General features: G+C 40.7%; 1 protein-coding gene across 1 annotated transcript; it reads right to left on the bottom strand.

Moving 5' to 3' along the window:
* Positions 1 to 702: 702 nt before the first annotated feature.
* HDDC2 (HD domain containing 2) lies at positions 703 to 9,765 on the bottom strand (the record flags this gene model as incomplete). Its single annotated transcript, XM_079532537.1, has 6 exons — positions 703 to 797; positions 1,914 to 2,052; positions 5,991 to 6,059; positions 7,981 to 8,083; positions 9,216 to 9,337; positions 9,703 to 9,765. 6 exons carry the CDS (start codon positions 9,763 to 9,765, stop codon positions 703 to 705), a joined length of 591 nt encoding a protein of 196 aa, XP_079388663.1.
* Between the last annotated feature and the right edge of the window lie 3,380 nt (positions 9,766 to 13,145).

Below are 13,145 nucleotides of genomic sequence, written 5' to 3'. Positions count from 1 at the left end.
CTTCCAACCTTAGTTATCAACTGCCTCTGCAAGTGTCTGTAAGGTGACCAGTTTGATGTGAGGCATAAGGCATACAGGTCTTAACATAAACCTCAGCACCACTCCTCGATACTACAAAACAGCAGTGCAAGAACTGCATGAAACAGTGAATGTATTCGGAAAACTTAATTAATTTGATCACCACAGTTTTGTCCATCATCAATTCTTCAGGATGGCACACCTAAAAAAAACAAAACAAATCTCATCTCTGGAAGCTCTCACCAAGCTTAGACAAGCATGGCCATTGGTCTTGCTTTCATCTAGTGAATAGCTACAAACCCATCTCACACAGTTATGTGTTAAATCCACACACATTAAGACATCACAAGACTGACTACCTGTCCCAGTCAGTGCATTAGATGAACTCATTTGTCTGCCATCAGATAGGTTTCAAACTTACCTGAACTTTGCCAGTGGAGAAATTATTTGTGAGACTACATCCATGAAAGCTGATTGAAACAACAGCAAAACCCCTCATTCTAAATATCTGGTCCTTAACACAATCTCTGAACTTCTCACCTATGCAAGTGGTCCCAAGATTTGCAGCAGTGAATGCATGGAGAAAAAGATCTGCTGGCAGAATTAACAATGTTATGAGAGAGACAAACACCAGACAATGTAAAACAAATATATTTTAATATAGTTACAGTGTTTAGGAACACCTCAGGAATGCGGATGACTTGTAGCAGCTATTTTTTTATTCCTTTCTGTGTTAATCAGAGATACAAGCTGGAGTATTTCTGGGTGAACAAACTTTCCTGCAAAACAAGAGGAAGAAAAAGTTAATGTCTTCATTTCTTTGTGTGCATGAAAGGCTGGCAGTGAGAGATCATCAGTGCTTATGGCTCAGAATGAATTCCAAGTTACTGTTTTAAGAAAGACTGCAGACACATTTCATTCCAAACATGGAATAACTATTACAACTACTTATAAGTTTTTTTGGGGGGGAAAAATGTCCACATCCATATTTTTGCTCTGTTAAGACACTTAGGAGCTGAAAAAGGGATGCACCTTGACTGAGATGATCCAATGCTGCATATCTTTCTGCAGGAAACCATTCCAATGACAAGAGCACTTACTTACGGAATATTCCCTAAGCTCTACTGAGATAGTAGCTTATAGTTTAAGTTACTGAAGCAACAAAGATACCCCTCTAAAAAAATGAAGCATTCTAGCTTCCCTGATGTTGAAATAACAGTATTTTCCAGAGAACTCATTATTTTCCTGAGAAGTCACCCAGGGACTTGTCAGGGTCACTGCCTTTGGCAATCACTGCTCCTCTCCTGTTCTATTCTATTCTATAGTCTGTTCTATTTTTTCCAGGACAAAGTGAGTTGGAGTCAGTCTTCTCCTGGTGTTCAAATCCCTTGCTACAACCATGACAACAGCTATTTTACCTGTATTTCCTTTTAATTTCCATGAGACACAGTAGGGCAAAAAACAATACAATTGCATCTAGAACACTCACTGGGCTGTTTCTCACAAATTGGTTTGTGAAACACTAACAAAATAGGAATAATTCCTCTCAGAGCACCAAGGAAGACTGAAGTTTCTTTTACGCCCCTCTAGTGATACAGGGAGATCCTTAAACACATGTTAGTGTAATAAAGGCAGAGCCTCTCTCCAAGACCAAAGTGATGCAAAAGAGAATTTGACATAAATGAGATTCAATACATACAGATGAATGCAAGGTATTTTTACACTGCAGTATTTTCCCCAAAATACTATGGGTATTTGAGAGATTAGTAAGATAAGTCCTGACTTGCTCTACATGCAGGAAAACAAAAAGGCAATTTGTATAGTTCATTTACCAGATGGAAAAAAAAATCCACAATCAGGCAATCACAAAAAGCCCACACACACAAATGCCGTACCAGCAGTTGAATCATAAAAATCCTGCAGTCTGCCAGGAGTGTTTTCCAGCTCTTCATACTCAAGCGCCTGCAGTATCATCTCACACTGATCCAACTGTTTTACAAACTTGGCTTCTGCAGTACACTGGTTTTCATATTCCTGAAGAGATTTGCAGATGTAAGAAAAAACAAACAAACAAACAACACAACAATGTTATTCTGAAATAGAATATTAGAATTCTTTACCAATCTAGGATTTTTCATTAGTACAGTATTCGTGACAATTAACTCTTTCACTCTCTTTTCAAGAAATCTAGTCAGAGGAAACACTTAGATATGTGCTAAATTTCTACTGTAACAGGAATTAAGGACAAGAATTCTTCTGCATACTTCAGCTTAAGTACGTACCAAAGAGTTTTGCTGAATGAGGGAGAATATGGAGACAGCCCTATCAGACACAGAATTAAATATTATCTATCTAAAGTTTTTTCACAGCTGACTAAGGCTATGAATTAACCATGGCATGTATCTATGTGTTACCATTATCTATTTCTAAGGCCTATTTTACACTTTTTTTCACTAGGTAGTATTTTCATAAGTAGTTGTTCTTCACATTTTTCCTGTCACTTCCTCTTAATCTCTTTGGTCTAATCTGCCTGAGCTATTGTCTTTATCTCACTCCTAGGAGGTGGGGAAGGGAGTAATTTATGGGTTTCCTTCCCTTCAGACTTTAATATCTCTGCTATCTTTACCCACCCTCCATTCACTGTCAGTATATACTTGTGAGTCATTCACATTTCTAGGCAACTTGAACAATTTTGCTGTCATTTGCTCCAGTGATGGCTGCAGACAGGTTCACATGTCTTTTCTAAATCTGCTGGATTAAATTTGCTATCTTTTCAACTGGCTTTCTCCCGGCTTCAAAGCCAACTGCAAAAAAAGGCTTCTTTCTTAGAATCACAGAATCATTAAGGTTGGAAAAGATCTCTAAAGATCATCCAATCCAACTGTCCACTATCAATATTGCCTGCTAAATCATGTCCCTGAGTATCAGATCTCCATTTGTTGAACACCTCCACAGATGGTGACTCCACCACCTCCCCAGGCAGCCATTCTGCACAAGTTATCATCAGCTTGGCACCCACAGCAGCTCTGACCCATTCCTCATTTCCACCACCAATCATCAGAGCAGAGGCTCCAGCCCACACCACGCCCAGCTGTGCTTTCAGATGCACACATTCAACTGTGCACAGCAGGTCCACAAACCAGAGCAGTGTAACAGCTAGAAAGGGTTTTTCCTACTGACCAAAGAACATGGCAGGATGTTTTCACCACCTTGAAATAAGCCATAAATTATGCTATATGAATTCAATGCACATTATAAAGCAGAATCTTTTGTTTCTATACCAAAAAAAAAAGAGAGAGGAATAGATAGATGAACAATAACCTCATTCTGCATCTTAAGAAGACAATTGTAGCTGTCATTCAATGGCAAGATCCTGGTTTGTGATCCCTTTGCAGTCAAACTCAGTTAATGAATGTGATGTGGTCACTTGCATCTCCAGCTTGCTGCTAGGAGCCCATTTGTTTTTAAAAACTTTGCTTTATATCTGAAACTCAAAAAAATCCAGATTTTGATAGCCATATTTGATTCATGCACTACTCTATTTGAACTTAAATGACACGTTACATTTTCAATATCACTTTGATCACTATTTTGAATCATCAATTTTGTTCCACTAAACTAATGCTGTTCTATGTTGTTTAGAATCATAGAATCACAAGGTTGGAAACGACCTGTAAGATCATCCAGCCCAACCATCTTCCCATTACCATTGCTACCACCAGCACTAAACTGTATCTCGTAGCTCCTCATCCAGACACCTCTTGAACACTGCCAGGGACAGCGACTCCACCACCTCCCTGGGCAGCCATTCCAGTGCCCGACCACTCTCTAAAAGAAATAGATCTTCCTCATGCCCAACCTAAACCTCCTCTGTTACAACTTGCAGCCATGTTTGTTCTATTCCTCTTTCAAGCTGATCTTTGCCTTATGTTTTAAATCGTTTAAATACAGCAGGCTATTTTCCTAAATCTACATATTTCTGTTCTTTTGCAGCTTTTTTTAACCATTGAAAAGAACAAACTTTTTTTGGCAGCTTTACAAAGGACAACTTCAGGAGAAAGAGAACTATGGCTGTTCACTTGCAAAACTCTGTCCCACCTCCAGCAATTATCCGGAAGCACAACCCGCTACCAATCTTTGTGTCATGCAGCCCACCAGGTCTTATTCATACCTCAGCTCAAATTAACCTCAAGAAACTTCACCTATTATACATATAACTGCGCACAGCGCTTAAACAAACACGTTTTCCTCCCCACAGGTGTTTAAGAATGTGAAATAATAGCATACTTTGGAAAAAAGTAACAGGTCCTTCAAACATTGCAGCCTTGCTGTTAAAATGACTCTTGTGATTTTGCTCTTGAAAATAAAAAGAGCAGGACAGAGTTAAGTGCGCCAACTCGTTTACTTCAGTGTTTTTTCAAATACACTCGGAGTTTAATCAAGAACTGAAAATACACCAGAGGCATCTTCTTGCTGTTTTCCCCACCACCCTACAGATTTGAGGACTGCTCACCAAGGCAGGACAAAGCAGCACTCCTCCCATGGCTGAAGGGGTGTAGGGGCGGAGCTGTGGGCTGAGCAGTGCAGAAGAGCATGGGATAAGAGTCTCAGCAGATCTTGTCCCAGCCACTATTCAGCTCTGGGCTATAGCTTTCTTCACTCATTTAAATTAAAAAAAAAAAGCAAAAAAAAAAAAAGCAAAAAAAAAAGCCACAGAAAAAGCTCTGGCTAGCTAAGAGCAGCACATCACACCCTGTGATCACAGGCTTCTTATTTTCTGCCTTTTTTGCTTTTCTTTTTAAAAAGCACCTAGCTGTTCCACTTAAAATAAGACTGAAAATCTAATATGCACATGCGGTCTCTCTGGATTACCCTCATTGTTATGTAGGTTACACTCATGCTGCTACACTGGAGATACAATGCCAATAAATTATCCTGAAAGTAGAGAACAAAAGATCAAAAGCATGTACATGTTAAATTATGGTTACTGAGAATGCTAGAAAGCTAAAAGGCTGAAGAATTGACTGCATACTGAACCAGCTCCTATACAATCAGAAGCCTAAAGCAATGAAAAACAATAGGCAAATGAAATTCTGTATGACTAAACTTATCCATCTTATTATAACAGCTTTCCAAAGAAGAAGGAACAAGTGTTTACTAAATAAACACACAGAATTTATTTTGTAGATCTAGTTGTGCTGATTTATGCCTTCTACTTTGAAGGACAGCACTGACAACTCCACCCTGTTGCCCATCTTACCAAGTAACTACAGGAAAAACAAAACAAACAGGGCTATAATCAAATGCAGAAACTAGCTGCTAATACCTAGAATTTAAATACAGTCCAAGTGGACAAGAGTGCCAGCATGAAATACAGTTTCAGGTTATGGAGGCCAAGACACTTAACTCTGTTTGCAACATTGTTCTTTCATCAGTACTTCACATTTAAGTTTAAACAAGAAGTTAGTACTAAATATTTAGTTTAATAGGCTGTATAGTAAAGAAATGGAAGCCACATAAATTATTGCTTGCATAAAAAGCAGAAAGTACTCCACAACAGTCAGTAGCCATTGTCTTTTCCTGTATTAAAAAAGATCATGAGCTGAAAACAGCCAGATGTCAACAAGTGGTTTAATGTGTTGTTAAAAAAAAAAAAAAAAAAAAGATTTTTATCCAAGAATGCTGGATGGAGTAGACAAACCCTTCCTCAGTTACACAAACCAAGCCCTGAACAGGTTCATCTGGAACTGAGAGCCCAAAGGCAGAAGCTGTTACTCTACTAAGTTTTGGGGCTCCTTTTTTTTTTTTTAAAAAAAAGGAATTCATAGGTGACCTTGATTCATACTGTCAGCTTCACCTCCAAAGCAAATCTATCTACTTACTTGAGATCAAAGAAGAGATGACACCATTTCATAAGTAAACAGAAAGAAACTGACAGACTACCCTCAATTTTATTAAAGGATTAAGCTTACCTCCCAGAGTTCATAAATCTCTTTTTTGAGGTCCTCTGATAAAAGCTGGGTCAGTTGTCGCATAGCAGCCTGAAAAATAGTCAGAGTAAATTTTATTATCTGTTTTGAAGAATTAATTACTTGTTACTAAGTCTGTAGAATCATACAGTACTTAATACACTTAAAAGTGTACATGAAAGCCAGAGAGGAACAGCAGGACTACCTGGTAGAGGATCTTTTCTGAGACTCCTTGAGTGAATATAGAAGCAAAACAACCTAAAAGTTCATTCAGTATCTCAAAGATACTTAAGAAGTTGAAAAAGCAGCCCAGAATGGAACTTGAATATCTCCAAAGGAGGAGACCCCACAACCACCCTTGGCAGCCTCTTCCATTGCTCTGTCACCCTCACTGGAAATTAGTTCTTCTACATATTTCTGTGGAACTTCTTGTGCCCCAGTTTTTGGCCATTGCTCCTTGCCCTATCACTACACACCACTAAGAAGAATTTGGCCACATCCAATTGCCTCCCACACTCTAGATATTTATTAACATCAATCAGATCCCCTCTCAGTCTTCTCTCTAGACTGAACAGACACAGGGCTCTCAGCCTTTCCTTGTATACTTCAGGCCCTTTATCATCTTTGTCACCCTCTCCCAAACTCCAAAGTCACAGCTAACATATTTCCACTGTTAGGGATGAGGACAGCTACCCATTCTTAGGTAGGTAATATAACATAAGCCTTCTGATAACCCATCTAATGCTCTGCAGGAATAAAGCACAGTGCTGCCAGATTGAGATACCATCTGTTCAACAATAAAAATTGTGGTAGAAGGTTTAACACAGTATTAAACTGATGGTATAATCAGTAAGCAGAAATTGTTTTGCATGCTCTTTGTGTTCTCTCAGCAAACCAGTCTCATTTCTGAGCTATTTCTACTATCTTCTTAGTAACACTTAGGGCTGCTGCTGCAACAATCAACATCACAGGCAAAGGCAAAGGTTTTATACCATGACTGTTACCCCACTTGAAACACAGAATGCAGCTCACAATCAGCTGCTCCCCAACACTGCAATGCCTAACCCATAGTGAAACAAGCAGACCACGAGCAGACCAGCTTTAGAACCAGTAAAAGGAAAAAAGAGCATTCACCAGCAAATTGATAATTCAGCTCTGTTTAATGCTTCATCCTGTTTACCTCTGAATCAACAGAAAAGTACTAATTGAGTTAAATGGAAGCAGCAGATGCAAATACTGAATGAAAAAATGAAACATATTCAGACATCAAATAATCTTTTTACTGTCTAAATACAAATGAGACATCTGATCATGGGTGATGAAGCAACCTTTGGAGGCTTTGGGGAAAGAGCAGGGTAAGAGCACACTATGGAAAGTGCACTGAAAACAAGAAATACCAAAGCTACAGTCTGTTAAGATAGTACTTCAAGAATGCTGAATGCTGCTTTGATCTTTAAAGTTCCACTTCCTTAGCAAAAAGCTTTCTTCTACAATTAGTCATAACCCCTCACTCCAAACCTTTAAACAGAAAAAAAAATAAATCACTGCAACATTTTTGTACGCTCTTTGAAGCATTAACTGTAACCTCAAAATGATTTCCAAGGCATCATGCTGCCCTCTAGCTTTGACTGAAGGAATAGTTCACATTTTATTCAACAGCGCATCAGAAAGAACAGGCCAAAAGAACAGGCCAGTTTGGACATGTACAAGTCCAAAAATAAAAGGCTGGTCAAAAGAGCTAACTAAGGCTACCAAAAATCCAGCCACTACAGGACTAAGTGACTACCATGAAGATTACTTCAAAACTTTTTCTTCTGTAACCTCGGGAAGTTAACACATTAAAAAAAGCGTTGAAAATTTTGGTTGTTTTGTGACAAGCTTGTACAATGTCAGTTACAACATCAGGTTATTGAAAGGGTCTCTTCATTAGCACCACTGCACTTAAAATACACCAAACACTTTGCAGATACAGTTTCACAGCTGATCTCCATACCTCTTCCCTCCTGTGTTTCTCCTCTTTTGAAATGTTGTCTGCAGGAGCAATGTCTCCAACAATGCATTCAGCCATATCATGAACCAAAGCTAATCGTATGCATCTGACAAGAAAGAACGACAAAATAATTGTTTTTTCAGAAATTTAGGTTATGTGTTGTTATTCATAAAGTTAAGAGGCTGCAAAATTTATTCCTTCACACGTATAAGTATTTTTAATTTTACATGGTATCTTTTACTACTTTGCTAAAGGAACTAGATTCCACTTATACGTGCATTAAATTCCCAATTTCTAGCTACTGCTACCTATAAGTAGAGATTTAAGTATAAGTATAGCTTGTACAAGGGCATACCATTCAGAAGTAAGGTACTTCATCACCACAACATCTCTCAAAGCCAAGAATATAAAGCCAACTACATTATACACTTCCCATTATCCTTGTAACAGGCAGAATAATCTCCAAATTCAATCTATGTGACAAAACAAGCTCACAGCTAAATAGCTACCTATGTCAGTATATAATGGAATACTCAAGAAAGTCTTCGTATTTTCATCAGCTCCTGAAGTGAACCCAAGTCACCACAGTAAAGTCACCAAACATGACCCCAGGCTGACAACTAATTCAGTACTGATGACGCTCTCTCTTCTACACTGTGTTATTGAAGAGGCTCCTGATTGCTACTGAGTGTTAACTCAGTCTGCCCAAATCCACACAGCATATGTGGCCGCCTCTGTTGTCCACCGCACCAAACTGCTTTTAACTGAATGCGTTTAGCTTGCTTACTTCTGGCTTGAGAGACAGCCAGCTCAGAGACACAGCACTCTGATATTAGTGACAAAAAGCTTTCGTCTCCTTCACGCCTCCTGGTAAAACAGCAACCTGCTAAGAACATGAAGGGAAAAAAAAAAATAATCACAGAATCTCAGAATCATTAAGATTGGAAAAGATCACTAAGATCAAGTCCAACCACCAACCCATCTTCAGCATGCCCACCAACCATATCTCCCTGTGTCACATCCACACAGTTCTTGTGTGCCTCCACAAACCGCGACTCCTCCTCCTGGGGCAACCTGTGTCAACGCACTATCACTCTTTAGAAATTTTTCCTAAAAGATGTGGGGAAACCATTCTAAACACCTTCAATGTGCTCCAAATGCTCTTTGTCAGCTTGAGAGCTGTTCCCAAGAGCTGTGCTCACAGCTCTGACAGCCGCGACAACCTGAGGCGGTCTCACCTGTCCTTGTTAAGGCTTTTGTCTTCCGTCACCAAGGCCATCATCGCCATCCTGTACATGTGATCAGACACGCTCTCTGGTTTTGCCACGTTCCTGTACACCCATCCTGTCCGCGGTACTCTCTGGGTGAAGACAGCAAGGCAGTCACTTAGATGTGGCAACCTCAGATTTGGTAGGATCCCGCTTTACAGGCGCCAGCAGACGCTCTGCTCACACATCTCGATGCTTTCGCAAAGCAGCGGCAGCCCCTGCTCTCCCCAGGCAGGCGCCCACGTCTCGAGTCCGGGCACACCGAGCCGCCAGGCCCCAGAAGCAGGCCTATGGTTACGGCCGCACCCGCTAGGGCCTCGCGTCAGCTCGGCCCGACGAGCCCGACTCCCAACGACTCACCGCGGCGGCCCTCTCCGGACTCCGGGGAGCGCCCGCTGCCCGGCAGGGAGGCGCCTTTCCCCGTGCCGCCGCCCCGGCCCCGCGGCCCCGCGCCCACCTTGAGCTGCCCCAGCAGCCGCAGGAAGGGCAGCATGCCGCTCCCGCCGGGCCCCGCCGCCATGCGCGCCCGGCAGCCACAGCCCGCTTCCCCTCTTCCTCCTGTTCTTACTCCTCCTCCCGGCCCGGCCTCCCGCCGTGTCACTGCGGCGCCGCCGCTGTGAGGCCCAGCACTGGGCCTGCCCCCAAAGCCAGACCGCAGCCTGGAGCAGGGACGGCTTTACAGATACAGTGCGAGGAGGGGGGATGGTTGCGTGAGCCACGTTGCTGGCAGTTCTTCAACAAATTGCCAAGAAAGAGCAGCACTGGCATAGGCTGTGTTAGTTACTAGCCTTGCAGCTTCACGTGTCATGTCTGTTGCATCAGCTGCGTGTTGTGGGTACTGCAGCTGAAGTTACTCAATAACGTGATAAAAGCATACATATTGCTCATGTAGCTGTGTTGTGAGGGAAGAATCAGGAATGAACTATCTAACCATGGGCTACGCAAACCCTGCTGGTCAGCATGTTTTCTTCTGATTAAATTATTCATGCTCCTAAAGCTTTTCTTTGAACCTAAGAACTGCCACAAAGGCGGAGAAGTAGAAACTGGATTGCTGTGGATAGGGGCAATGGCAAAAACAAATTGCTGCTGAGGCCTTCTCTGAGCAGCTCATAATTCAGTCAAAACTGATCACATTTATGACCTTCAGCAGGCTTTTCTTCTCAGTAAATGGCGTAGGCTAATATAATGATACAGAGTAAAGGGGTGGTTATCACAGATGCTGCACTCAAAGCTTTTAGTTTAGAGACTCCCAGAATCTGGCTACAGGCACTTTTCATCACTTTCACAAATTAAGTACCTAAAATACACTAAATTGCTTTGCAATCTTTAGCTTTTCAGAATGTGTTGTGTTTCTTTGCTGTTTTTATATTGCCAGCTGAAATTACAGGTATAGGTTTAAATGTGGCAATTAAATACTTCTTTTCAGAGAGGAATGTCCACAGTTTGTCAGATATCAATAGATAGAGAAGTATTTTTATTTTTGCTCCTGTATATACTTCAACACATTTCTGAATTAATAATAAAGCCTGAACACATTTTGGTAACCGTTTAAAAACTATCTTGCCACAATAAACAAGGATGATAGATCAGGAAAGTCATCAGTTCTCCATTTGTACGTGATTGCAGAGATGCTGCATAGTGTCCAACGTCCCCTGTGAAAGCAGATCTGATCAGTTAGAGATTTGTCTCAGAAGCTTTCAAAACCACTCAAAGAAAAAACTTGCACCTTTTCTCTGGGTTAACTGCCTTGCAAGAGAATGATGTCCTCCTTGGACATCCCAAACCACTTCTGGCCATTGCTTGTTTTTCCATTGCCTACTACCAGGAGGAGTTTAGTTCTGTGGTGTTTGTAAACTCCTTCAAGTAGCTGTAGGCTGCTACTCTGTGACCCCTTAAGATCTTCATCAGACAGTACAGTACCAGCTCCTTCAGCCTCTTCATGAAGCAATTTAGATCCTGGTCATCTTGGTAGACCTTCATACCTCTTGGACTGGGGAAGCACCAACCTGGACTCTTGTCTAAGCAGGGCTTCATCATCATGAAGCAGAGGGGGTCACTAATTTTCCTCAGTTTGCTGACCATGCTCCTAATGTAGGCCACCGTATTGTCTACTTGTGGATGGAAGCTGTTGCTCGTTTTAGACTTAAATTTCACATTATCCCAGGTTCTTTTCAGCAGAGTTGAATTCCCAATCCATATCTCTCATATCTGGTACCAATGGAAGGGTTGATTCTGCCCTAAGAGCAGGGCTGTGCATTTCTCCTGGAATTTCTTAAGGCTTTTATCAGCCTAATCCTTAAGTTTCTCAAAGGCCCTCAGAATTGGAGCTCTACTGTTTAGTATGTCAGTCACCTGCCTTAACCTTATCTAAAAATAAGCTGATGGTACATCCTGTCCATGTTTTTGATGACAGTAACAAACCACGTAGGCCCTAGTATCTCCCCCATAGAAAATTCAGCTTGTTGTAAGCCTTCAGGCAGATTATCAAGGATCAATTGCTACCCACTGAGCCCAGCAGTCCAGACAGTTTTCCATTCATCTGAGAGCTATGTTCATGTTATATTTCCTCAGCATGAGAGTGAAAATGTCGTGGAAAATTATTTTAAAAGTCGTACTGAAGTCAAAATCTATTATATCCATTGCTTGCTCCTCCATTTCATCATAGGATGAAATCAGGTTGGTGAAGTGTTGTTTGTCCTTCATAAATCCATACCAGCTGTTCTTGATTGCCTTCTTATCCCTCTTTCCACTAGAGCTTCATCAACTTTCTTTCCGTATCTTACAGTCTTGGTGGCCACAAGCTGAATCTTTCTGGCTTCTGAACAGTTCTCAACTACCTTCTCACCTAAGGCAATCATAAAAATATCAGACTTTCATTTTCATTTTAAACAAGATGCTGTATCTAGTTCAACAGTGCTACTTTTAGAGCTAGCTAATAGCAGATATTTTGTCTTTTAACCTTCCCTAAAGGTTTCTATTCAGTGTAGATGTTTAGAATATGTAGCTCTTTAAACTGAGTAACTCCTTGGCTTTTGCAGGATCTTTAACAATTCTTTAACACGGATAAAGCTTGTACAACATAGAGGAAGGAGGTTTGGTTTTCAATTTTATAGTGTGATAATCTGTTTGCCACTGGTGTCCTAGAAATAAGTTTTTGTAATCAATTCTTCTGTGACATTAATAAGGCTGGCCCACAATCCCCAGCCTTGGCTGTCCATTAAGTTTAGAGAATGTCATCAAAATCAGCATGCCTGCATATAGTTTTCTGTTGCACTTAAGATCTCTGCTCCATTTGAAGCCTTTGGAGACCTGAAGTTTCCAATGGCATTTGGAAAGGCAGAAAGCCACTAGGTAATGGTATGCTGAACATGGCAACATCATTTATCATATTGATAGAAAACAATTTTCTAGGCATCTAAGCTATACATAATGTCTTGGATTACTTTTTTCAAAGTGTAATACATTTCTTTAAGTACATAATTAAAACACACTGTTTATGTGGATGAAACGTACCTGTGAGATGTACATTATGCAGCAGTTGTGATTCTTTTCAATTTTTATGCAAACAGAACTGCTTATTTACAAAGGTTTTCTATCTTGTTATTCTGGAACTGTACCAGAGGTCCAGTTTATGAGTATTTCCAAGTACTCATCATATACATCGCATGTAGTGTTAAATATATAGAACCTCTGTAGGGCTGGAGGACTGTGATATAATGCAGATTCTTAAAACCAGACATGATTTTGTTCTTGACTACGTCGTCCGAAAAGAGCAACAAATTCAGGATGCCCAGCTCCTTGCAATTGTAATCCACTTTTTTATTTTATTAAGAAACATTAGCAAGGATATTCCAATTCTCTCCACAGGATATTAAGATGATGTTAAGGCTTAAGTCTCAA

Source organism: Tetrao urogallus (assembly GCF_951394365.1).
Source record: "Tetrao urogallus genome assembly, chromosome: 2".
In the NCBI taxonomy this organism is placed as follows: domain Eukaryota; kingdom Metazoa; phylum Chordata; class Aves; order Galliformes; family Phasianidae; genus Tetrao; species Tetrao urogallus.
Note: the sequence above shows the minus strand (reverse complement) of the source record. Positions and strands in the feature narration are given on the sequence as shown.